This window comes from Diceros bicornis, chromosome 26 (genome assembly GCF_020826845.1).
Source record: "Diceros bicornis minor isolate mBicDic1 chromosome 26, mDicBic1.mat.cur, whole genome shotgun sequence".
Classification (NCBI taxonomy): domain Eukaryota; kingdom Metazoa; phylum Chordata; class Mammalia; order Perissodactyla; family Rhinocerotidae; genus Diceros; species Diceros bicornis.
The window spans coordinates 27181113-27207034 of record NC_080765.1 but is presented as its reverse complement, the minus strand read 5'-3'; the positions used below and the strand labels follow the sequence as shown (position 1 = coordinate 27207034).

General features: G+C 42.9%; 1 protein-coding gene across 9 annotated transcripts in view; it reads left to right on the top strand.

Annotated features, from left to right (window-relative positions):
• TNRC6A (trinucleotide repeat containing adaptor 6A) overlaps window positions 1-20566 on the top strand; it is a 101152-nt gene extending 80586 nt beyond the window's left edge. For 8 of the 9 annotated variants that reach the window (XM_058569828.1, XM_058569827.1, XM_058569829.1 and 5 more), the window contains 7 exons: window positions 10001-10159; window positions 11001-11141; window positions 13145-13252; window positions 14570-14791; window positions 16582-16652; window positions 17426-17565; window positions 18533-20566. In XM_058569828.1, the coding sequence (XP_058425811.1) occupies window positions 10001-10159; window positions 11001-11141; window positions 13145-13252; window positions 14570-14791; window positions 16582-16652; window positions 17426-17565; window positions 18533-18908 (1217 nt within the window). In that variant the 3' untranslated portion in view covers window positions 18909-20566. Of the gene's footprint in view, window positions 1-10000; window positions 10160-11000; window positions 11142-13144; window positions 13253-14569; window positions 14792-16581; window positions 16653-17101; window positions 17230-17425; window positions 17566-18532 lie in introns of those variants that run through there. The other variant, XR_009224099.1, reaches the window with a different exon arrangement.
• Window positions 20567-25922: the final 5356 nt, after the last annotated feature.

The window sequence follows — 25922 nt, the reverse complement described above, 5'->3', positions numbered from 1 at the left end:
AGACTCATCTGAACTGAGTCTTTAAGTTTACTAAATGAGTAGAAAAAGAACAACAAAGACTATAGCATATGAATCAAAGACAGGACAGCTGATGAGTTGTGTTGTGTGGACATGTCTGGAGGTGAAGGTGCAAATGAGAGAAATGAGGAAGGTAAAGCTGAAATAGTAGCTATGGAGCAAATCATGGAAAACTTTTATGCCATAAATCATTTTAAACATAAAAATGGTGGATATCTAGAGGCATGTAAGACTTAAAGTAGTCAAAGTGAGAGAAAGAGGGCAATGGACATGAGAGGGAGTGCACTGAAGAGACTGTTAGACTTAAGGGCAAAAGGGCTTGGTAACTAACTTAACTCGTTCTATAAATATATGATCATCTATAATGTTCTCCTGTATCTCTAGCCCCCTTCAGTCTAACCCCTTGACCTTTAAGACTTTGCTCAAGAGTCATTTCCAAGGAGCCTCCTCCAGGCTTTGTGCTCCCATAGCACGTCTGTATAGATCTCTGTGTTGTGTAAGTATCCGTTTAGGCCTGTCTCTGATGTGGGACATAAACTCTTGAAGGAGAGCGCCCACGCTTTGCTTACTTGCATCCCCATTGAGCACATTGCAGCACTCGGGGAACATTTGCTGGATGAAAGGATGAGTGGATGATAATGCAATTAATAGTAGAGTAAATACAGGAATCGAAGTAGGCTTGGTGGGACAGATAATGAATTGATTTTAGACTTGTTGAGTGTGGTATTTTGGGGATAGCTCAACATGGAAAAGCCCAGTAAGAAATTAGAAATAGAGGCCTAGCACTCAGGAGAAAAATCCGGGCTAGAGTAAGATTTGGTACTCATCAGAATGTTGAGGTTATGGACATGGATGAGGTTGCCCAGAGGATAGAGCATAGAAAAGAACAAGGACAGAATCCTGGAGCAACTAGTAGTGAAGAAACCTGGAAAAGAATGAATGGAGGGATAGAACATAGAGACCCAGAAAAATGTTTCTACCATATGGTTTTCTTTGTTTTGTTTTTTTTTTTGTGAGGGAGATCACCTGAGCTAATATCCGTGCTAATGCTCCTCTTTTTGTTGAGGAAGACTGGCTCTGAGCTAACATCTATTGCCAATCCTCCTCCTTTTTTTCCTTCCCAAATCCCCAGTGGATAGTTGTATGTCATAGTTACACATCCTCTAGTTGCTGTATGTGGGACGCGGCCTCAGCATGGCTGGAGAAGCAGTGCGTCGGTGCGCCCCCGGGATCCGAACCCTGGCCGCCAGTAGCAGAGCGCGCGCACTTAACCACTCAGCCACCGGGCCAGCCCCTACCATAGGGTTTTCTGTCTTCTCAGGTTAACATGAATTTTCCCAAATCTGTTTTGCATATCTGAGCCTCAGTTTCTCTGTAAAAGTGAAATTTCCCTTTCCTACAACATCAGTGAGTTACTGTTGTAGGTGTAACGTATATCGTATATTCTCAAGTGCGCAGCATACTTTCGTAGGGCGTACTGGTATACAGTATGTGTTATATACATGGGGTGTCATCATGCAGCATAGGTTTTGAAGTCAAATACACTTGGGATTCAATCCCAATTCTTAAAGTCGTTAAGCTGTAGTGTTTGCATCTTGATCATAGAATTGTTGAGAGTATTAAATGAGATGATAATTGTTAAGCTCTTATCTCATTGCCTGGTGCCTGACAAGCAGGCAGTGGGTGGTGGTGGTGTTTTCTTATAAGCAGCAGCCTATTCTCATGTTTGTTTTTTATTCAATTTAATTAATAAAAGTAATTTTGTGGGTGCTTTTTGGCTGGGAAGGATTCACCCTGAGCTAACGTCTGTTGCCCATCTTCCTCTCTTTTTTGTTTTTTTTTTTTGCCCCCCTCCCCGAAGCCCCAGTACATAGTTGTATATTCTAGTTGTAAGCCATTCTAGTTCTTCTATGTGAGCTGCTGGCACAGCATGGCTACTGACAGATAAGTGGTGTGGTTCCGCGCCCAGGAACCGAACCTGGGCTGCTGAAGTGGAGTGCACTGAACTTTAACCACTAGGGCCTCAGGCCTGGCTCTGTATTGTTTTTTTTAATTCGAGTGTTTAATTTTGTATTTCTATTTATCTTCTCTTTTTTTAAACTTAATGTCTGGTTTTTATCATTTTTTTCACTGTGCATTTTATTGCATAAACTGTTTTCTCCTACATAAATCTGGAATGTGAGCAGTGAATTTTTAAGTTTTTTAGTAATTAGCTTAAACAATAAATATTTTATTCCTGTATACATAGCAATCTAATGAACATATTCTAGTAACATTCTCTTCTTCAGAATGAGAGAGAGAGGGTTGATGGTTTTTCTCTACTTCAGTCTAGATTCCTACTATTCTGTATTTACTTAGTTTGCTGTCTTGAAACTGTCATTCTTTGTTTTTTAGAATTCTTTTTCTTTTTTTTTTTTTTTTTGGTTTTGAGGAAGACTGGCTGTGTGCTAACATCTGTTGCCAATCATCCTCTTTTTTTTTTTTTCTTCTTTCTCCCGAAAGTCCCAGTACATAGTTGTGTTTAAGAGTTGTAGAGTTGTAGCTCTTCTGTATGGGACACCATCACAGCATGGCTTGATGAGTGGTGAATAGGTCCGTGCCTGGGATCCAAACCGGGGAATCCCAGGCCGCCACCGAAGCGGAGCTCGAGAACTTAACCACTATGCCACCAGGCTGGCCCCTATTTTTTTTATTAGTAATACAAATTACTTAATTTTTATATGCTTCCACACCCCTAAAATGTTCTCATTTTCTTTACTTTAGCAGGTGATAGTTGATAACTAATCTTAACCAACCCAAGGCCAGTAGTCTTCTTTTCATGGATATTATTTTGATATCTCCAGGCTTCTATTTTATCCCATAAAAAATCAAGAATGTTTGATGGGATTTCTTCTGTTTGGTTTCTTTTATTCTTTCTTCATTGTTGTATTTTTTTTCTTCCTTGTGAAAATGACTTCAAAAATATACCTCGGTCTGGTAGTGGTTTTGGTCTTCATCTCTAGAAAGAAAGACAGGTTAGTTTTATATCTGTATATGAGAGACCTCTAAAGTTCAAGTCTTAAAATGTTGACTTTTTTTTAAGCTGTTTAATCTGTTTAAGAAAATGCCTTTTCTTATTGTAATAAACCTCCAATTATTTATACTATCATTTTCTCCCAGAACCACTCCTTTTTGCTCGGTATCGCTTTTCCTTCTCTTAGTATCTTTATCTCTCTCCTGGTGGAGACTTAGAATCTTCCTCTCAGGCATATTCTTTTTATTTGCTTTGTTTTCCCTTTTCCTTATGTTAAAAAAATTTAGAGAAATGTTAATCATCATATTTCCATTATTAATATTTTGGTGTAGTCTCTTCTTTTTCCCTTATAAAAATAAAATAAATCGGCATCTAACTGTGTTCAGGAGAATTCCAGCCAATGGCATTCCCAGCCAGTCCCCAAAATGCCAGCCCACATGCTATGTTTTGTTAGATCCTCACTATTTGGAAAATAATTTTTTTTGAACCAACTTCTATTTAAACATTCAGGAAGTTTCATGTAAAAATTCAGATTTCTGGCATCTCTTTTAGAAATGTGAAGATCTGGCAGCACTGAGCTCCAAAGCAGTAACCACCCAAAACTGAGTAGCTACTGCCCATGTGCGTGCTGGCTTCCTGCCACTCCGTTTTCCCTCTGCTGGATGGTAGTGTCATTTGCCATTTATCTTTGCATTTATTTGTTGTTTTGTTTTTCTTCACACTCCCCTCATATCTGTGCCCTCCCCTTCATTGGTGGAGAAATATTTTCCTGTACTCCATAACCAGAGAAATATTTCTATACAGTCATATTTCTATCTGAGGAAGGACCGTGGGATTTTTCCTATAGCCTGCGTGCTTCACTTGTTTATAAAACCTGATTGGCCTCATTGGCATTTGTGTTTCCCTGTTGTAGAAAATAGGGGCTGTTATTCCATAGTGGTAGTGTAGTGTAGAGATAATTTTTTAAGGGAGAGTGATTTGATAGCAGTATTCAGGATCACGTCAGAGAGAGGCTGAGCCAGGGGAAGGGAGAAGCCTGTGGGGAACGCCCTGGCTGGCGCTGACAATTTGCACCACAGTCTTAGGTGGGTTTTATTTTTATCCCCATTTAGTGAAGCTTAGAGAGCTAGCAAGTTAGTTGTGGAGCAGAGAAGAGAAAATCCAAGACACCTTCTGTGTCAGAGGTCCCCAAGACCACCCTCAAGTTTGTCGGTCTGCTAGAAGAACTCACAGAACTCAAAAAACAGTAATACTCATGGTTATGGTTTATTACAGCAAAGAATACAGATTAAAATCAGCAAAGGAACAAGGCTTATAAGGGTGGAGTCCAGGAGAAGCTTCCTATTGTCCTCTTCCACTGGGGTTTCACAGACTTAATTCTCCCAGCAAGGATGTGTGAAAACATGTACAAAGTATTGTCAACCAGAGAAGCTCACCCAAGCCTTGGTGTCCAAGGTTTTTTATCAGGGGTCAGTCATATATAGGCATGGAGCACCTTGCATGACTGATCTTAGCTACTCAGTCTCCAGCCCCCTGCAGACCCCTCAGAGGTCAGACAAATACAGCATGACCCAGGCCCCAGGCAAACAAAAACAGGTGTTCACCGTAAATCACATTGTTATCATAAACTATCTGGCATGTCGGGGCCCAAGGTATGTGAAGGTACTCTCATCTGGCAGGATGTTCTCTGGGCTTAGGGGAGCCCAGGAGCTGATCAAGGGCCAGTCCTAAAGCTCTTTGCAATGTGCAGTCTGGGCCTGCTGTGTGAACGCTTTACTACTCACCTCCTAGCGTAAGTAAACAGATTTGTTAAGGGAAGTAGAGTGGAGTGGAGGCAAGGACATTTGACTAGGAAACTGTGCATCAAGGAAGGGTTGGACTGGGATATCTGTGGTACTTTATGGTCCTAAGATTCTGTGACTTCAAGGCAGTTTATAAAATCCCTTTCCCCTCCTCAGCACCCAGAGAAAATTACAGTGTTCTGGGGAGGGGCACATACACGGAAGGATGCCTTGAGGTTGAGGGCAGTTGGGAAATGCTTCCCAAGAAGCCTGTGATGTCTTAAGCTGAGATATGAAAGATAAACAGGAGTTAGCCAGGCAGAGGTGAAGGGAGAGAAAAACCATGAAAGGGGGGTGGAGGCTAGAATTTTAAGAGCCTTATAAACTCTTGAAGAGTTTGAATTTTACTCCCTCTGTAAAGGAGAACTGTTTTAAGCTAGGAAGTGACATGATCAGATTTGCGTTTTTGAAAGAGTACTCTGGCTGCAGCATGGAGAACTGGGGAGTAGAGGTGGACAGAGAGATCAGTTGGGAAACTTCTCTGCCTGACCCAAAGCTTAGTGAAATAAAAGATGCCAGTGGCCTGACCTAGTGTACTCATTATTTGAGAGCTGTGTGATCATTTCACAGTTTGTCCAAATATAGAATCATTATGTTGTATAGTTAAAACTAATATAATGTTATATGTTAATTATATCTCAATTTAAAACATTTTTAAAGAAATGAATAGTAAATATATAACATAAATTATAAAGACACCCACTAAAACAAAAATATAAGCCTTCCACATTTTCAGAAAAAATAATAACAAATTCCAAGGGGCTGGCCTGGTGGCGTAACGGTTAAGTGCGCACTCTCTGTTTCGGTGGCCCAGGGTTCCTGGGTTTGGATTCTAGGCGTGCACCGATGCACCACTTGTCAAGCCATGCTGTGGCGGCATCCCATATAAAGTAGAGGAATATGGGCACGGATGTTAGCCCAGGGCCAGTCTTCCTCAGCAAAAAGAGGAGATTGGCATCGGATGTTAGCTCAGAGCTAATGTTCCTCACACACACACACACACACGAGAACAAATTCCACATTTTCAGAGTTTTTAAAGAATCTGTAAAGTAGAAGGCATCACATAAAATAATATGAGAGAACTAAGCCCAAATATATGTCAATTTGATAAATGGGCAAACTATTTTATTAAAATAATAGAAATTCAGATTGAATCATAAAGCAAAATCCAACTCTATGCTGTATACTAGGAATCCAAACAAAATAATTCAGAAATCTTTGCAATTGCAAAAAGAAAAATAAAAGCTATATAGGAAGCATAATTGACAGGACTTAGTGATTTTGAGATAATGGAGAGGGAGGAGCCAGGAGAGACTCTGTTTTCTAACTTTAGCAACATCCAATCTATGTTCCTCTGATTAGTATTAGAAGCACATTTTTATGACATTCATTCCTTTCCATTGGATTGTATCTTGCAACTTGGACTAAACTTGGCTTAAAGGTCAGTTTGCTGGTTTGTACTCATTGGACTGATAATGATCAGAAATTGAAGGTGAAATTGTCATGTAGTAGAAGGAACATTGGACCCTAAATCAAACAGACTTGAATTGTAAATTGCATTTGCCACTCGATGGTCTATTACATTTGAAATTTTCCTTAAGAATGGGAATGGGAGTTGAGGTGATGGCAACATGGCAAAATAAATATGGACCCTGGATTTGAAACCTAGCTCTGCGGCTAATTAGCTCTGCTACGTATTAGCCACTGGCAAGTAACTTAACCTTTCTGAACTTCAGGTCCCTCGTGAGAATAATACGATGTTTTGAGGATGAATAAGGCAATACCTCTGAGACATGTAAACACTAGAACAGGATCAGACCCATAAGTGGTCAGTAGTTCTCAGCCTTCATTATTGTTATTGCCTTCATAGTTATCTCCTGAGATGCCTTACCTCTAAGCAACACCATTTCTCCAGTGTAAATCCAGCTCTATTTGCTTAAACTAAACCTACCATATGAATTTTACATTTCAGTTTTCTGATGTTCTCATGCAGTGATTAATAGAATATAATTGGACCGTAGCTACCTTTTATGTCGTTTTCCTTTTTTTTTTTTTTTTTTGAGGAAGATTGTCCCTGCACTAACATCTGTTGTCAATCTTCCTTTTTTTTTCTCTCTCTCTTTTTTCTCCCCAAAGCCCCAGTACATAGTTGTGTTTCATAGTTGTAGAATTGTGGCACTTTTATATGGGATGCCACCTCAGCATGGCTTGATGAGTGGTAAGTAGGTCTGTGCGCAGGATTCGAACTGGCGAACCCCGGGCTGCCAAAGCAGAACGCACGAACCTAAAATTAACCACTACACCACCAGGCCAACCCCTGTTTTCCTTTTTAATAAAATGAAGTTTTAATAAGTAGAAATTATTTCTTACTAAAAAAAGGAATACTTTTATCATCTCAGGTTCTTGCGTAAGATTTAATCACTTGAAATTTGGCACCCCTCCTTACTTAACTATATGACTTGCAGCTTCTACTTGGTTTATATCCCACTTTCACTCCCAAGTGGTTTAAATGCAGCTTACAAAAAAGATAGGTAATTCACTCAGATAGAAGTCACTAGATGAGGAAGCCAGAAAAGAGGGGAAATGGAATTGGTGGGGTGACTAAATCCACTCAGGTGTAGGTTAGTGCCCACTACTGAGTGGGCTGTGGGCTTCAGCTCTGCCATCGCTAAGAAACTGAGAGAGAAGCTTGGATGTTGTCAGCTGCCATCAGGGGAACCTTTGTCACGGAATGAATGAGGCTAACGCGACATTCAGGGCTCGGCTCTGCAGTACCAGAAGCTCATAACTAGAGCAGCCTTGAGTCCATGAGCCAGGGCTTTTCTTTGCATCTATTTCAGACAACATGAGAGGACAAGATACTTGGTTTTCCTTTCTTCACCCTCGCTCCTCCTCATTTTAGTAACTTGTACTTCCTTCTATCAAGTTAGTGAAGCTAGAACCTTGAGATGTTCTTCTTTATAAACATGTAATTCCTCCTTTAAAGTATATAATTCAGTGGCTTTTAGTATATTCTCAGAGTTATGTATCCATCACCACAATCAATTTTTGAACATTTTCCTTACCTCAGAAGAACCCCTTAGGTGTCACTCCTCCCCCTCTAGTTTCCCATCTCTCCCAGTCATAATTAAAAACTAATTTTTCTGTTTTCTATAGATTTGTCTATATGTGACATTTCATATAAGTGGAAGCATGTAGTATCTGGTCCTTTGACTGACGTTTTTGGCTTAACATAGTGTTTTCCAGGTTCATCCATGTTGTAGCATGCATAAGTATTTCATTCCTTTTTGTAGTTGTACTGGATAACACCACATTTTGTTTATCCATTCATCAGTTGATGGATATTTGGGTCTAAGAGATATTCTTGATTTTTTTCCTTTTTCCAACCTCCACATCCAGTCCATCTGTGAACAGTGCCCATTCTACTTCCTAAATGCATAGTTTATGCATCCATTGTGTCTCACTGTCTTAACAGCCTCCTAATGGTCTGCCTGCTTCGATTCCTGCCTGCCTTCCATTTTCCACACTGCAGCAACTCAAAACACATCAGATTGCATTACTTCTCTTCTTAAAACCCTTCAATATAAAGAACTCCTTACTGCATCCTACAAAAGCCCTGCATGAGGCTGTTGCAAATTCTGATCCCTTCAGGGAAGAGGCAGGGCCTAGGCAGTGTGGAGTGGTAGGGCCTGGGGCAGCTAGAGTGTGCACGTCCCGCCTCAGGGACTTTGAATTCCCCACTCCTTCATGTGGGCCTTTGAATTCCCCACTCCTTCATGTTACTCACTTTCCCACTTATTTTTCAGACAGAATGGTCTCTTGGTTCCTTAAATGTGCCAAGCTGTCTTTCTCCTCAGGTGTTTGTGGAGGCTGTACGCACTGCCTCGAATTTCCACTCCCAGCTTTTTACATGGCAGCCCTGCCCTCTCCTTGCCACACACTCTCTTGTTCTCTGTCGGTTTACTTGGCTTTTTGTTTGAATATACTGTCATTGAGGGTAAGGACCCCATTCATCCTACTTGCCCTTCTATGTCCAGCATTTAGCACAGTGGCTGGCACTGTTCCAATGATAGAATGACGTGTTTTGCCTCTTGTGTAAAGCATTAGTCATTTTAAGATGTGTTCAAAGATGCATGTGGAGAATAATACAAGAAAACAAATGATCATTTCTTTTTTCTTTTTTTGTGAGGAAGATCAGCCCTGAGCTAACATCCATGCTAATCCTCCTCTTTTTGCTGAGGAAGACCGGCTCTGAGCCAACATCTATTGCCAATCCTCCTTTTTTCCCCCAAAGCCCCAGTAGTTAGTTGTATGTCGTAGTTGCACATCCTTCTAGTTGCTATATGTGGGACATGGCCACAGCATGGCCAGAGAAGCGGTGCATCCGTGCGTGCCCGGGATCTGAACCCGGGCTGCCACTAGCAGAGCGTGCACGCTTAACCACTAAGCCACGGGGCCGGCCCCAAATGATCATTTCTAAATGAGAGTAGGTTGTGTTTTTATGGAATTTCACACTCATTTTAGTAACAAATATCTTTACTGATGCTGTGTAATCACAAGGGGGTGGAGTATAGGGTAGAAATATAAACATCCTGATAGAAAAGGATATTCATTTGTTTTCATTACATATGTATTGTGGGCATAGCAATTTTCTGGAGTCTCAGACGCACCTCTTTGCCACTCATGATCTTCTTGTCCACAGTTTTTTCTTTGCTGCAGTCATTTTTCTTCCCTCTAGTGCTCGTCATTCACCCCCACCCCCAACCATGAATCTCCCCCACAAAGAGTTCACTAGGCTTGGTCTCAGGCCCAAATACAAGTGTTTTAATGATTTGGATATAATTTTGTACTCCTGGTCACTTATTGATGGTTATGGTCCTTATGTTCTTCTTGAAATAAAATCCACTGTGATAATTTTCGTATCTCAATATATGAGAGTTAAAAGTGGTTGAAGTCTGGAAGAGAGCACAGAGTTTTCTTTTCTCCTTGCATTTTCATGTAATCTCTAGAACACAGTTTGAAACCCACAGATCTCATAGAAAGCTTTTTTGTTATATTCGAGAAACTACAAGAAATAAATTCAGTGGTATATTTTGCTCACATTTCACTATCATTTTTCTCTTTTTAGGTGCTATTTCAAGTGGTTTCAGGCTGGAAGAGTCTCCATTTGTTCCCTATGACTTTATGAATAGCAGTACTTCACCAGCCAGTCCTCCAGGTTCAATAGGAGATGGCTGGCCACGTGCCAAATCGCCTAACGGCTCTAGCAGTGTTAATTGGCCACCAGGTAAAAAGCTAACAGCTTTTTTCGTGAGGATTTGTTTCTGTTAAGATTTTGTTACCTCTGGATGTATTAATTCTGCCTGATTGGACTGAACTATGCTAAGGATAAGAAAGAATGCAGAAATGCCAGATGAAAAGTTGAGCATCGTCTTGGGCAGACGAATGTGTCTGGCCTGTTACCAGTGCCTTTGTGCTCCAAGCAGTGAAGGTGGGATTAGTCCCACTGACGGGCATGAAGAAGAATATAAAAACCTTCAGTCATTGTTCCTCTTCAGCTGTGTCAGGGGACTAACTTGACAGTATTTCATTTGTACTGAGGAATCACCAGAAATGCACCTATGGCCTGCTTTGTCCTGTTGGGGTTGTTATGTCTTTGTGATTTGTATTAGAGTGCTTTGAAATATTACTGTTTAAAAATATGTAAACCCAGAGAAATGATTCAGTTGCACAAACTTGCAAGTTATTCATAAATAACAGCTTATATTATACTAACTGTATTACCAAATCAGCCTCTTAGGGTACTTTGGAAAATACTTGAGAATTACATAGACTTTAGGAATAAAAGTTTTGGATATTTAGTAATGGATTTTTAAATGATAATTAAGAGCCAGCCCTGATGGCCTAGTGGTTAAAAGTTTGGTGCTCTCACTGCTTTGGTGGCTCAGGTTTGTTTCCCGGTTGTGGAACCACACCATTCGTCTGTCAGGTGTCATGCTGTGGCAGTGGCTCACATAGAAGAACTAGGACTTACAACTAGAATATACAACTATGTACTGAGGCTTTGGGGAGGAAAAAAGAAAAAGAAGATAGTTAAGCATGAACTAATTCTAAGTTTTTATTTCCAGAATTTCGCCCTGGTGAACCATGGAAAGGTTATCCAAACATTGACCCTGAAACTGACCCTTACGTCACTCCTGGCAGTGTCATAAACAATCTTTCAATTAATACTGTGCGGGAAGTTGACCACCTCAGGGACAGGAACAGTGGTATGTAGGCGGGTACAAGTCAGAATTTCTGAATGGTGGTGGACAACATGCTTTAAGAATGGCTCAAAGTAGGGGCCGGCCCGGTGGCACAAGCGGTTAAGTGCTCACGCTCCGCTTCAGCGGCCTGGCGTTCGCAAGTTCGAATCTGAGGCACGCACCAATACACTGCTTGTCAAGCCATGCTGTGGTGGCATCCCATATAAAGTAGAGGAAGATGGGCACAAATGTTAGCTCAGGGCCAGTCTTCCTCAGCAAAAAAAAAAAAAAGAGGATTGGCACTGGATTTTAGCTCAGGGCTGATCTTCCTCACAAAAATAAATAAATGAAAAGAATCCCTCAAAGTAGATGTGAACCTTTCAACAGCAGAAGTCACTCCAGCACATCACAGCCCCTGACGTCCAAGGGCATCATGGCAATGAAAACAGTTCAATTCTCAGTTTTCCAATAGGTGACTCTTCAGCCACTTTTAAAATGAGGATTTATTATCACTTGATATGGTAAACACGTATATTAACTTAGTAAGCTAACACAAACATTTGCTTTCCAGTAATTGTATTAACAACCAAAGGTTGTTACCTATTTTATAACTAGTTTCTTCATCTGGAGAAGCAGTTTTGCTTTCTTTGTCTCTCAGAGTGAAAATAAGACCAATTTAAGGGTCCCTACAGTCCTGATGCACTTTTTAATGGGTTAAATAAAATCATTCTACTACCTACCACATGGTTATTTTTAACCTCAGGCATTTACAAGTATTTCATGCAAAGGTGAATGAAATATTTTCTCTGTTTCTATAACTTAGATCCTCCCATCTATCCCTTTAAACAGTTTATAATAAAGAAAATGTAAAACAGTCAGCATTTTACATTAGATATGTAATTTGTTAACAGATGTTTGCCATATCACAATGGTGAGAAAAGAATCCTCATCATTCTAAACTGACTGAATTTAACAGACAACTGTGTAGCAGTAGTTAAAGCCACTAATTTCCCAGGAGAAAGGAGCGGGGACAGAGCCACGCCTAATACGTCATGCCTAGTAATTAGTGAAAGAATCTGGCGGCTTGCAGAAACAAGGGCTGCTTCCTATTTGTAGAAGATTCTGAAAGTCAGGAGAGGAGTTTAGATTTGATATTAAGAGAAATAAACCATTGAAGGTTTTGGGTGGAAGAATCGACGTTTAAGGTGGGGTGATCTGACAGTGGTGAGCAGATGGATTGGAGTGGGAGACCAGTTAGGAGCTATTGGAGTGATCCAGATAATGGTTGAGTCTGGAGCTAAACTAGAGTAGTGGTCAAGAGGATTTTTAAAAAATAAGGAGAGGGCCAGCCCTGGTGGCCTAATGGTTAAGTTTGGCATGCTCTGCTTCAGCGGCCCAGGTTCAGTTCTGGGGCACGGAGCTATACCACTCATCTGTCAGTGGCCATGTTGTGATGGCAGCTCACATACAAAAAGGAAGATTGGCAACAGATGTTAGCTCAAGGCGAATCTTCCTCAGCAAAAAAAAAAAAAAAAAAAAAAAGTGGGGATGGGGAGAAAGGCTAGGTTTTGGAGAATGAATATGGGGCATGATGGAGAAAGATGAAGGCCTGGCTGACTGGTCGTGTCAGTGCCAAGGTGCCTTGGTGAACTGTCTAATAAGTCACTGGAGTTCAGAGACAGGAGTAGGGAGCAGTAAGAATTATCCCTCTTTTGGAGTCCTATACTGGGAGATAGAGCCAGGTGTTGTCTCGGGGGTGTGTGTCTCATTGTTGGAGTATATTCTCACAGACAGGGCTGGGCGGGAAGTACTTCATCTGAGCCACAGTAAAAACACTGAACAAGCTCTCAGCGTGCTGTTTTGAAGGTGAGAAGGCAGATGCAGTCTTGGGCACCGTCTGTGACCCTGAGCCTACCTGTTTCCTTTCTCATGGTGTACTGTTGCAGTCTCACTGGATGCTTTTGCTTGTTCTTAAACTCCACGTCCCTTACTCTGGGGACGACTAATTGGACTCTTCCCCCACATAGGGTCATCCTCATCCTTGAACACCACGCTGCCTTCAACTAGTGCCTGGTCATCCATTCGTGCCTCCAACTACAACGTTCCCCTCAGCAGTACAGCACAAAGCACTTCAGGTGGGCCTTGTCAGAGGAGGGTTGGAGTCGGAACCTGGGGCTGGGCCTGGGGTTTTCGATCCTTCTTTTTATCTAAAGTCTTATTTTCAGGGAGGTAGGAGAATGTATTTCTGAGCCTGGGAAAATATTTTTAACACCACTTGTCCCTTTTTTAAAATTTACTCTATCCAGCAGTGATTTACTAAAATAATCAGCTTTCACTGAACAGCTCTCACTGTCATCTGAGAGCCATCTCAGCTCTGTAATTAAATGTAATTTAATCCAAAGCAGTTCTCAAACTGTCTGCAGTGCAGGACCTGTTACTTTTTAAATTTCCAATCCTTTGCAAACTCATGCTTTTGTAAAATACAGTAAACTTAGAATTGCTAGAAAAATGATTACACACTTGGGAGTTATGGTGATGTCAAATTGCTATCACAGTTTACAAGTGCTCCTCTGAATTTCTGTACTCATTCTGTCACGGACCACTAGTAAACTGTGTTGTGACCAGTCTCGCGACCACACTTTGAGTCACTCTGATTTAAAGGACATGCACTTTATGAAGCAAGTAGAAAAATAGTTGACAGTGACAGAAGTCATAAAATTTTCCATCTCCTTCTGCCCCCTCATGTTTTTAGCATTATTTTGACGTAGTTGACTGTGTGCCTGATCCTGCACACCCCCGTTGCCGTGAGGCAGCATGCATCAGGAAAAGAGCTGACTTGCTTTTTTTCAAAGCTGGACAGGCCTAGGTCCCTGGCTGTGCTCTGGACTGACAGGCAGGTTGCGCAACCTCTGCTCCTCAGTGGAGTGTGTGTCGGGATTAGGGATGGTGCGCCCGGCAGCCCAGCGCTCCGCACAGAGAGGTGCCCAGTGAGTGTGCTGTGATGACTCCCTGAGGGGGAGGAGCTACTTTTGAGGGCCTTTTTTCCATGAGTAAACAACAAAGTTCTAAAATCTCTTTAATGGCCTATGTGACAATCTTGAGTGACTCAATCTGTGGTTATTAAGGAGTTCCCAGTCGCTGTTTTAGAGCAGCGGTTTGTGTTTTGTTTTGATTTCAGTTAAAGTGTAGTTTTGTACGCTGGACTAAGAATTTCATAGGTCTTCAAACTCTTAATAACGGAAATGATCTGAGTGTTTTGAGGTGACAGAGCAGTTTTCTTTTGGCTTTTTGTTTTTCTTTTATGGCAGTTTAGTTTGATTTGGGGTTTTTAATAGAGTTTCTTTTTATTTGAGTTGCTTTTAGTGGGCTAATGGGTGTTATCATTATTTAAATTTTCTCTTCTCTAAAAGCATTATCTCCCCTCTCCCCCACTTTTTTTTTCCTTTGAGTAGCCAGAAATAGTGATTCCAAATTGACATGGTCTCCTGGTTCAGTTACAAACACCTCTCTGGCTCATGAGCTGTGGAAGGTCCCTTTGCCACCTAAAAACATCACTGCTCCGTCCCGCCCACCTCCGGGACTGACTGGTCAGAAGCCACCCTTGTCTACGTGGGATAATTCTCCCCTTCGTGTAGGTGGAGGATGGGGAAATTCTGACGCCAGGTATACCCCAGGTAAGATGAAGTGCATAGGATGGTTTCATGTGGTTTATTTGCTGAACACTAACCAGTACGGTACCAACAGTCTAGTTTAATAGAGACCTAAAGAGTAACTATCACATTCCCCTCTAAAGAAACGTACAATTCCTAGTGCATTGCCATCTTCTGCAATTTCCGTGTCTTTGAGAGTTAAGTTTTGTTTCAAATTTTGCCTGGTTTACTTAAGAACATTTACCCAAAGACATACAACAGTGAGTGGTAAAGTTACTTTACCATCCCCAGTGGAATGGGCTCTCCTTTCTTTCAGAAGTTTCTCAAGAGCTTGTCTTAAAATATGTAGTAACTTCCTGCTCATGGCAGGCATGCAGAATGACACCATGTCACATGGAGCAGAAGCTGTTATTTGACAAGGCTGGGGAAGGTAGGAGCAGCCCATCTGAGCCTTGAAGAATGGAGCCTGTTTGGGGCAAAGCTGGGACTATACTTAGGATGATCATAAAATGTATTGTTTAAGAAGGGACATTTGAAAGTGAAAGGGGATGCAGTTAATTAATCATACAGGGCCAAGAGGCGTAAACCAGCCTGTCCCAGGAAAACTAGGACAAGTGGTTTCCCTGCCTGTCTCCTCCTCCTGTAGGTGACTAGCACTGGATTTGTACTGGCATCATGTCACCACCCACCTCCCCCCAACATACACACTCACAGCCACAGAGTTACTCAGAGCTGTCTGCCACTTCTAACAGTAAAAATGGTCTTCTCCTTCATTCTACGCTGCCCCAGAACTATACCAAACTTTCTCATCTCCAGACTGAAAATGGTGTAAAACCTCATTAGTAATTTCTCGTCTTTAGACTGGAGATTGACTGAAATAAATTTTGCAATGTTTCCTTTAGAGGAAAGTTTTAATTACATGAAAAGAACACTTGAGTCTGTTCCAAGCAACTAAATGTAAATTAATGTAATTGGTGTCATGTGTAAGTGGTTCTTTCAGACCACAAACATCTGGGAGCCAGCTAAGTGACCAGTAACACAGTGAGGGGAGATGATAAAAGTGGCCTAGGACCCACCACCCTAAGGAGGGTTGGTGGAGTTAAGTGGAATCGGGAAGCCTGTAAGAGTAAGCCAAGCAAAACAGGGAACAGCATATGCCAAGGCTCAGAGACCTGGGAGAGCACGAGGGTTCCTTGTGGAGTTATTAGAGATCAGTTGGGTCGAGGTTCAGGGAGAAATGATGAGGCATGAGCTATGTCATGGAGCCACCTTCCTAAGCCACACTAAAGTGTTTGTGAGACACCTTTCAATAGTTGTAGACAGGGTGGTGACTTGATCATGTTTTAAAGCTCTGCTGCTGGGAGAGAGTGGATGCCATGGGGCTGAGCATGAAGGCCAAATGGGGTGCCCATGTGGTACCTCAGACAAAAATGAGGAATGTCTGGGTGATTGCAAGCTCTTAAATCCCCTTAGAGCCTCACACCCTGTGGGACATGCGTGCAAAGTCATTGATGCCTGAGACAGACTGAGGCCTTTCCCCAAAGGGTACCATTTTGAGATAGTTTTAGCTATATACATGAAAAGATCGCAAAGAGATATGGCCTTTTGTGGCTCACTAGCCTGCCATGTGAGCCTTCTGGGCCTAGGGGAAAGTACCCCAGGTAGAAGTGCAGGTAAGTAAGAAGTCAGAGAAGGAAGCCAAGAGCCCACACGATCCCCCTGAATACCTGTAATTTGACCGGGATGTGTTTATCCTAAACAGTCATTCAGGCCACAGTCTTGGAAACTGACTTGCCGTTTTTCTTCCTTGTTAGGTTCCAGCTGGGGTGAGAGCAGCTCAGGGAGAATAACAAATTGGCTTGTTCTAAAAAACCTTACACCTCAGGTAAGAACACCAGGTATCCGTGTTTGTGTGGATACGCCAGGTAGCATGGGAGTGAAGGTTTCCGGTGTTGTTTAAGTTTGAGATGAGTGCTACCCAGGCCTACCAAGTGGTACTAAGTAGATGTCAAGGCTGGGCAGAGGATGGTCTTTAGATGGCTCAGGCAGGCTGTGGTCTGATTCAGTGGTTTTTACACTGTAAAATGTGCACAAGAGCCGACCAAAAATACAGATTCCCAGGTCTCACCCCAAGGACCGATTTAGTGGTCTGGGCTAGGATCAGGGATCTGCATTTTTATAAGGGCGTTCAGATGAATTTGATGCAAATCGTCCTTGTATTTGCATTTTGAGAAACCCTGGTCTGCCCTTTTAGATTAGGACATTTTCTTAGTCCCTGGACCACTCCCTCCTCTGGAGGCTGGATGTTAAGAGCCCACCCCCCTCCTCCCCCAGGGAGCAGTGCCTTGATGAATCCTGTCCTCAGGGCAGGGAAGAGAGAAGACATGAAGCCACAGCAGGGGCACTGGCTAACTAAGGAATTGGGGATCGGGGGAATGTCCAGGAGTCTAGAGGCCACAGAGGTATGGCTCTGGGACCAGTGGAGGTGGGGAGGGGGGCACTGTACCCCATCACCGCAGTGAGTCCCAGAGAAGAGTGGCACCAGGAGTGAAGAACCTTGGGCGAGAGAGAAAGGACCAGAGTCCCAGCCGGGACAACCTCCCGGGGTGGCCCCCAGACGGTGCCCTAATTGGCGATTCCCTACACTCTGTTTCCTAGATTGATGGCTCAACTCTGCGTACTCTGTGCATGCAGCATGGCCCACTGATAACATTCCACCTGAACCTCCCACATGGAAATGCTTTGGTCCGTTACAGTTCAAAAGAAGAGGTAGTGAAGGCACAAAAGTCTCTGCACATGTAAGTTGGCCATTCTGTGTGTGACACCTGGAAAAAGCCCTCATGATTGTAAGAGTTTGGGGTTCCCTCATTTGGGGTTCCCTTGTGTGTGAAAGTACAGCTGATGGCACTGCACCATCTCTAGGCCAGCACACAGGGTCATGCGGTGAGAGCGCCTCGTGACAGCAGCAGCCTCACTCTATCTTCGGTTCCAAGGTTGATACTCATAAGGGGTAGCATTATTCCTGGTCAGAATGGCCCTAGAAAAATCCCTTGAGGGGCCGCCCCGTGGCGTAGCGGTTAAGTGTGCGCACTCCGCTGCTGGTGTGCACCGACACACTGCTTGTCAGGCCATGCTGCGGCAGCATCCCATACAAAGTAGAGGAAGATGGGCACGGCTGTTAGCCCAGGGCCAGTCTTCCTCAGCAAAAAGAGGAGGATTGGCATGGATGTTAGTTCAGGGCTGATCTTCCTCACAAAAAAAAAGAAAAGAAAATCCCTTGATGGGCTGGCCCCGTGGCTTAGCAGTTAAGTGCGCGTGCTCCGCTGCTGGTGGCCCGGGTTCGGATCCCGGGCGCGCAACGACACACCGCTTCTCCAGCCATGCTGAGGCCACATCCCACGTACAGCAACTAGAAGGATGTGCAGCTATGAGCTGTCTACTGGGGCTTTGGAGGAAAAAAAAAAATAAATAAAATTATATAAATGTTTAAAAAAAAAAAAAAGAAAATCCCTTGAATTGCCTGTAGGAGACAAAAAGACGTGATCTTGATGCCACAGCTGCACTCACAGGGGAGGTTCGCTCTGGGTGGCGTGCCCCGCCCTGTGGTGCCCCTCGGGCATGCACCCTGAGGGGAGGGCATGCTTGGGTGTTCTCCCCTCCCTCTCCACGTCCACCCTCTCTGAGTCTCACCCTCAGTTTTGAATCAGTAAAACGCTTCAGATCTCCTGAGTCTTCACCATGCCTGCTTGTGTCTCTCTCCTCTAGGTGTGTATTGGGGAACACTACTATTCTTGCTGAGTTTGCCAGTGAAGAGGAGATCAGTCGTTTCTTTGCACAAAGTCAGTCTCTGACCCCTTCTCCTGGCTGGCAGTCTCTTGGGTCCAGCCAGAGCCGGCTGGGCTCCCTCGACTGTTCCCACTCATTCTCCAGCCGGACCGATCTCAATCACTGGAATGGTGCTGGGCTGTCGGGAACTAACTGTGGAGACCTTCACGGCACTTCACTCTGGGGGACCCCACATTATTCCACAAGCCTCTGGGGTCCTCCAAGCAGCAGCGACCCCCGGGGAATTAGCAGCCCATCCCCCATTAATGCTTTTCTTTCTGTTGACCACCTGGGTGGGGGTGGAGAGTCCATGTAACAGTGTAGGTGTCGACTCATGAACTGTGACCTCAAGATGCAAAAGAAAGGAGCACTAAGTTGGGCTCGCCGCCTGCAGCCAGGGGCCACCTGTGGGAACAGCTATTCTCTGCACATTTTCCACTTTGTTTTCCCTGAAACATATCAGTTTGAATACTTGAATCATGCAGGCCAATATTATAATGTGAAAAGGTATCTATCTATTTACACTCCCAAATAGCGCCATACATGCTAAACCGTATAGAACGAGCTCACTTGTGTATATTCATCATGTTTAGCCTTTGGGTTCCTTTTTTTTTGTTTTTCCCCTCCTATCTTGCCCTTTTTTTTCTTTTCTTTCTTTTTTTTTTTTTTTTTTTTTTGCTAAACCATTTTTTTTGGCTGATAATGTATGAGCTTTTAACTTTGCACTGAATGATGTTCTCTCCGTCTAATCGGCAATATGGGGGGGCAGCTGTTCCAGTGTAAATGTTTACTCAAGGATGTTCTTAAAAGGTGTGCGCTCTCTACTATGCCTTGATGTTTGCCTACCTTATTGTGGTATCGTGGAGTTTAAAAGATCAAGTTATGATACTGACTTAGGACTATAACTGAAAGTATTGCACCAGTTTTTTCATGTTATAAAACTAAAGAATTTTCGCTCTGCAGTTTGAAAAACTGTGGCCACAGCTGTGACTTGCAGCCCACCTGCCACCCAGGACGGGCCCTGCACTTTGAATAGGCTTTCCATTTTGTTTTGAAGGTTCCCACGTTGAACCTTCTTGTTTACAGATTTTTTTGTTTGTTTTTTGAGAAAAAAAATGTTTACTCTTCCATCATTTAAAAAAAATTTAAAAGACAAAAAAAAATGGAGGATGACTTAAAAGATGCTTTCTATCTCTGGGAAAAAGGAGCAGCATTTGGCCATGTTCTTTTGTTTTTCTATTCCTGTCCTAAATCAAAGAGCATGGTTCTCAGGAAAACCAGTTCCCCAGTAAAAAAAACTCCTTGTAGTTTCTTATAGGATAAAAAGAAAAACCCCAACTTTTAGCACTGATACTACATATTGCTCTGTTAAAGAATTTTCTCTGCCAAAAAAAAGAAAAAACAAAAAAATGCTTGAAGCTGGAGTTTGACATTCTGCTTTCAGATGCTGTCTTTTTATTAGTGAGTGATGATGGTTTGCTAATAATCAATAGGTAATAATTTTTTGTAATCCCATCAAGTGGCTCTATATGTTTCTGCTCTCTTGTGACTGTGTTAATGTTTAACTGTTGTACCTTAAAGCCGAATTCAGTAACTATGCATACTGTAACCAAGGTATTGGGCTTACAGAATTGTTCGTTGTATAAAGAAAATTTTAAATGTTGTTGCAAACTAACGAGTTACACCATTTTTAAAATTTCTTTCTCTCTTCCCCCCTTTTTTTGCCCACAAAAGGTATTATAATGCTTGCTTAGTCAAAGAAGAGAGACTAAACAAGGGTAAAAATTTTAACAGTACAGAATTTGCCATCATTTCATTGCCTTGATTCTAACTGTTTGTGTCCTAAGATGCAAAAGAAGTCAGTGGCTTTTAACTGTTTACAAATAGAATGTGATTGTAAAATGTACAGTTTGGTTGTGTTTGAATTATGAAATTTCTTCAGATATAATAAACCATGACTTTTTGGCTGCTCAACATCAATTGTCTCTCTTTTGTGAATTTATTTGTACGCTCTTTTTTATAATGGAACTTTCAAAGTTGCTGTGTATGAGGGTTCTCATAGAGCAACTGATTAGAAGTCTAAGCAAATATTTGAACATTTTATCTGAACTTATCCACAATTTCACCCTGAAATAATGTGAGAACAATGGGAAACTGTAGCTTGCTCCTTCCTACCCTCTTTGAGCATCTTTGGGATCTTGTTGCTCAAAACTCTTCTGTGACTTCATCTTCCCCACCATTTGTGCCCATCTCAAGCCTCAGCAAGAGACCATTTGGAACATGAAGCTTAATGACTTGACAGTGTTCTAGTGTTAAACTCTCATACCTCTGTTACAAAATGAGAAATGCCACAACCTGGACTGGCCTTTTTCTTCCCCCTTCACGGCCCTGACTCCTCACTGCAGGAGCTCTGGGGCAGAACCTGTGTGTGTCTTTCAGTGTATGACTTCAAATCATGCTCCAACTTGCCAGGTGTAAGCTGATGTTGTTGGACAGCTTAATATGAGCAGATGTTGTTCAATGCATTCAATGTATATTGACTTCCATACTGGTTTTTCCAAAAACCAAAGGTAGCTTTGAAAAACCACGTCTGGAAATGTTTGGAACGTTAAGCTGATTGACCTTTTGGGGCTTTGAGTAGTATATAATGACTTCTTAACTGCGTTAATTGTATTGTTAAAGTGTTTGGGAGTTTTTTGCGCTTGTTACGTGGAAATAAAATGTTTGATTTAAAAAATTAAAAAGTGGTTTTGATTTTTGCCTAGTCCTTAAATAACACAGCTCTATTCCCAAAGTGACTGTGCTACTCCTAAATCTTCCTTAATCTCTGTCAACCGCCCGTGCCCTAGTCCAGGCCATTAGTCTGCCTGCGCCATTTCTCTGGCTTAATGGCCTTGAGTCACTGACAGCCTGCAAGAGTCGTTCTAAACATTTTAACACATGCAGTCACACATTTCCAAATACAGCTCACAATGGCCACATGGCTCCTGCTCCTCTTAGTATTCTGGGCTCTGGACATCCTGAGCTCTGCACTGCTGCTCTGGCTCTGCCCTCCTCCCCCCAGCAGGCCTGCCCAACGCTACCTTACCCTCAGAGACTCAAGATGGTATTGCTGAGGCCAGCTTACCCCATGTTCTCTCTTCCCATCAAGAGTAGGCACCTTCTGGGCCGGCCCCGTGGCTTAGCGGTTAAGTGCGCGCGCTCCGCTGCTGGCGGCCTGGGTTCGGATCCCGGGCGCGCACTGACGCACCGCTTGTCCGGCCATGCTGAGGCCGTGTCCCACGTACAGCAGCTAGAAGGATGTGCAGCTATGACATACAACTATCTACTGGGGCTTTGGGGGAAAAATAAATAAAATTATAAAAAAAAAAGTAGACACCTTCTCCCATTGCTGCTTGCTACAGAAATGTGATCATTATCTCGAGGTACTGTACCAGGCCGCCAGCTGATGAATAAATTGCTCATCTTTGTAATCCACAAGGTCAGACACATGGTAGTTGCTGAATAAATATTGGAAGGAGTGACAGCTGTTACCTGTTGACATTTGAGGACCAAAGATTGAGGTAGTGCCACTTGTAAATTGTGAGGGTGAATGAACCAGGGAAGGTTGGGCTAAAGTTCTTGACAGGGTCAAATTCAGGTTCAATAGCGTGAAGATAGAGATGGCGGTCAAGGGGAGGTATGTTTGGCTCAAGACAAGAATGACAAATGGAGGTTGCACAGAGCAAGTTGGCTTAATATTAGTTGAGATATCATTTCCGTGCTTTGAGACTTCACCGGTTTTCCTCTCCAAAGTTTGAGATCTTTGCCTGCCGATCCTTTGATTTCAGATGTGAATCGCAGGGTCCCTGAACAGGAGCCAGAATTGGAACTCAGATGAACCCTGAGAGCCCCTTACAGAGACCAGGCCTTGGGTCCTCGTGGCCCTCCCTCTGAGTAGACATTTGCAAGGTCATGGGGAAGGGGGAATAACAGAAATAGTACGTTAAGGATTCTCAGTATGCCAAGTGCTTTGTACCCATTTTCTCACAGCTTCCAGAGCACCCCAGCCTGGCCCTAGAACAGGAAACAGTCCTAGTGCAGTGTTTCTCAAATTGTCCACCAACACATCCCCAAAGTTAAGAGGATGGAGGATGTGGATCCCTTTGGGATCTGGAGGCAGGGTTTTAAGCTCTGCATTTTAGGTTAAAACAGCATATGAATGTTGCATTCTGCTCCATCATATCTGTTTTCATCTAAAAATAGTGTTTTAAATAGCCAGGTAGATTGCTCTTCAAAAAGTCTCCTGCTTTGGAAAGATGAGCCGTGATGAGGCCCACGTCCCCCCCTTTAAGAAGCAGGGCTGGAGAACCTCAGCTCTGGGTGACTTAGGAGCAGAGCCTGCACTCCAGCGAAGGGGCAAGAGAGTGACCTCCCTGCTCGCCGACCAGATCCTGAGTCTGTGGGCCCTGTCTAAGCCCTCGAGGACCAAGATTCCCCTGTCCTGGCTGGTTGTTGACCCACTAGGTAGGGAAGCCCCCAACCTGCTGGTAGAGCAGGACTCAGCTTTGGGTAGTGAGTTAAGTTGCGTCCACAGTCCAGCCAACTTCCAGAAAAGAACAAACTTTAAAAAAGAACAGATCTGGGCCGGCCCCGTGGCTTAGCGGTTAAGTGCTCTCACTCTGATCCTGGAGACCTGGGTTCGGATCCCAGGCACGCACCAACGCACTGCTTCTCCGGCCATGCTGAGGCCGCGTCCCACATACAGCAACTAGAAGGGTGTGCAGCTATGACATACAACTATCCACTGGGGCTTTGGGGGAAAAAATAAATAAATAAATAAAAATTATAAAAGAGAACAGATCTAAGCAGCCTGCAGGCCTGAATCCAATTCATGGACCCCGGTTACAATATTACCATATCACGGAACCACCTGGGTTTTCACTGATTCCATAGTTTTTAAAGATTTTATTTATTTATTTATTTTTTCCCCCAAAGCCCCAGTAGATAGTTGTATGTCATAGCTGCACATCCTTCTAGTTGCTGTATGTGGGACGCCGCCTCAGCATGGCTGGAGAAGCGGTGCCTCAGTGCGCGCCCGGGATCCGAACCCGGGCAGCCAGTAGCAGAGTGTGCACACTCAACCGCTAAGCCGCGGGTCCGGCCCCCGAGAGTGGATCTTAAAAGTACTCAGTGTGAGAAAAAACTTTTTTTCGGAACTATGTATGATGACAGATGTTAACTAGAATTATTGTGGTGATCATTTCACAATATGTACAAATATTGAATCAATATGTTGGATATAAGAAATTCTTTTATATATTGAGGTATATGAGGAAGCCATTTTGATTTAAACCTGATTTGGCCTGAACTTTACGTGAACCAGAGAAGCTGACTTATGGCCTGTCAAATATACAATGCACATCTGCTTTAACCGTTACCCTAAAGTAAAGAATGTACTTAATCATTACCCTACAGTAGAGAATGTATTCTTTGACGATAAGGTTGAGTGCCTCCCTCCCTATCACACCAATTCTTGTAATCCTTTGAAAGATGTTTCCCTCCCCTTGATGCCAGAGTCATGCTGACCCTCTAATCTGTAACAAAATATCTCCTCGAAACCTCGAAAGAATGTACCGCGGTCATGCTTGATGTATGTTCTTTGTTACGAAATGGGATATAACGGTGCTGAAAACCACACTTCTCTGGTGTGCTTTCTTCCTTTGTGAAGGCTGCACTCCTGAGCTAGTCCTCAGCTTGGCTCGAATAAAACTCCCTTCCATTCTCTACTATAGATTGATTATTGGTTATTTTGTCAACATGTTGTACCCCTGAAACCAATATAATGATATATGTCAATTATATCTCAATTAAAAAAAGTTCCCTCACTCAGGCCCCACCACAGAAAGTAATTTAATGGGCATGTTTTATTTTTTTATAGTACGTCTTACAATCTGACATCCCTTTGCCTTCCTGCTTTTTGTCTGTCTCCTCATTGGAGCATTAACTTTAAGAGAGCCAAGCCCAGGTGAGACCATTCACTGTGGTCTCCCCAACACCTACGAGCTCCTGGAGCATAGCAGGCCCTCGCCCCTGGTAGGTTCCATGGACTGTGTTGATGAGGGTACTGTTCAGTGTCTCCACTGCGGTAGTGGATGTGCAAATCCACACATGTGATAAAGTCACGTGGAAGTAAATGCACACACACACACACACACACAAATAAGTAAGATCGTTGGACTGAATGAATGTCAATATCCTGGTCGGGATATTGTACTATAATTTTACAGGACGTTACTATTGGGGAAATGGGTCGAGTACGTGAGATCTCTCTGTATTATTGCTTATAACTGCATGTGAACCTACATACCCCAAGAAAAATTTCCATTAAGAAATGTAAGCTAAGCTCTAAGTAGTGATCATTGAACAATATTTTTGATATAGCAAATATTTTTAATTAATTAATTTATTTATTTTCCCCCAAAGCCCCAGTAGATAGTTCTATGTCATAGTTGCACATCCTTCTAGTTGCTGTATGTGGGACGCAGCCTCAGCATGGCCGGAGAAGCGGTGCGTCGGTGCGCGCCCGGGATCCGAACCCGGGACGCCAGCAGCAGAGCTCGCGCACTTAACTGCTAAGCCATGGGGCCGGCCCATAGCAAATATTTTTAAAATACTATTCAACAAAAGCAAGGTCTCCTGATTTCCAGGCTTCTGAAAAGCGATTGAGGTAAAACAGATTCTTTGGCTGATTTAGACTATTTTTTCTTTTTAACTATACACTGTTTCATGAATGCCTGCTTAGTTGAATATTGGCAAAGTGGTAAATAATAAATTGACAAAAAAGTAAAAAAGTATGTCGACTCAGTAAGTGATCCCTAAGGCCCTCCTAGGACCCCCTGGCTGTGGTAGGTGTGCTGGGCCAGGCCCAGTCCCCAGTGCTCAGCAGTGACCCCAGGCAGCCCATGGGGCTTCCTCTCCCCCCAGTGCTGAGAAGCCGCCCCTGGGTGTGGCACCAGACCCCACGCCCTCTGCCATTTGTTTACATTTCCTAGAGTCACTGTTTTATTTTGCTTTCTATTTCTATATTTTTTCCTATAAGAACACAGATCAGTGATTAAAATGAGATTTTTAAGGCATAAAGGTAAATAAAGACGATGAATACTAGCAATGACTATAGGCCCTTATTACTTAAGCATTAAAAGGCCCATTCTTCTCTTTGAGAACTTATTTTTCAGATATTTCATCATTTATTTGAATTTTTTATTTCATAACATTGGGGAATGTTTTATGGAATGTTAACTGGTTTTATTGGGCTAGTTATTATCTCCCCCCGGTAGATATAACAAAT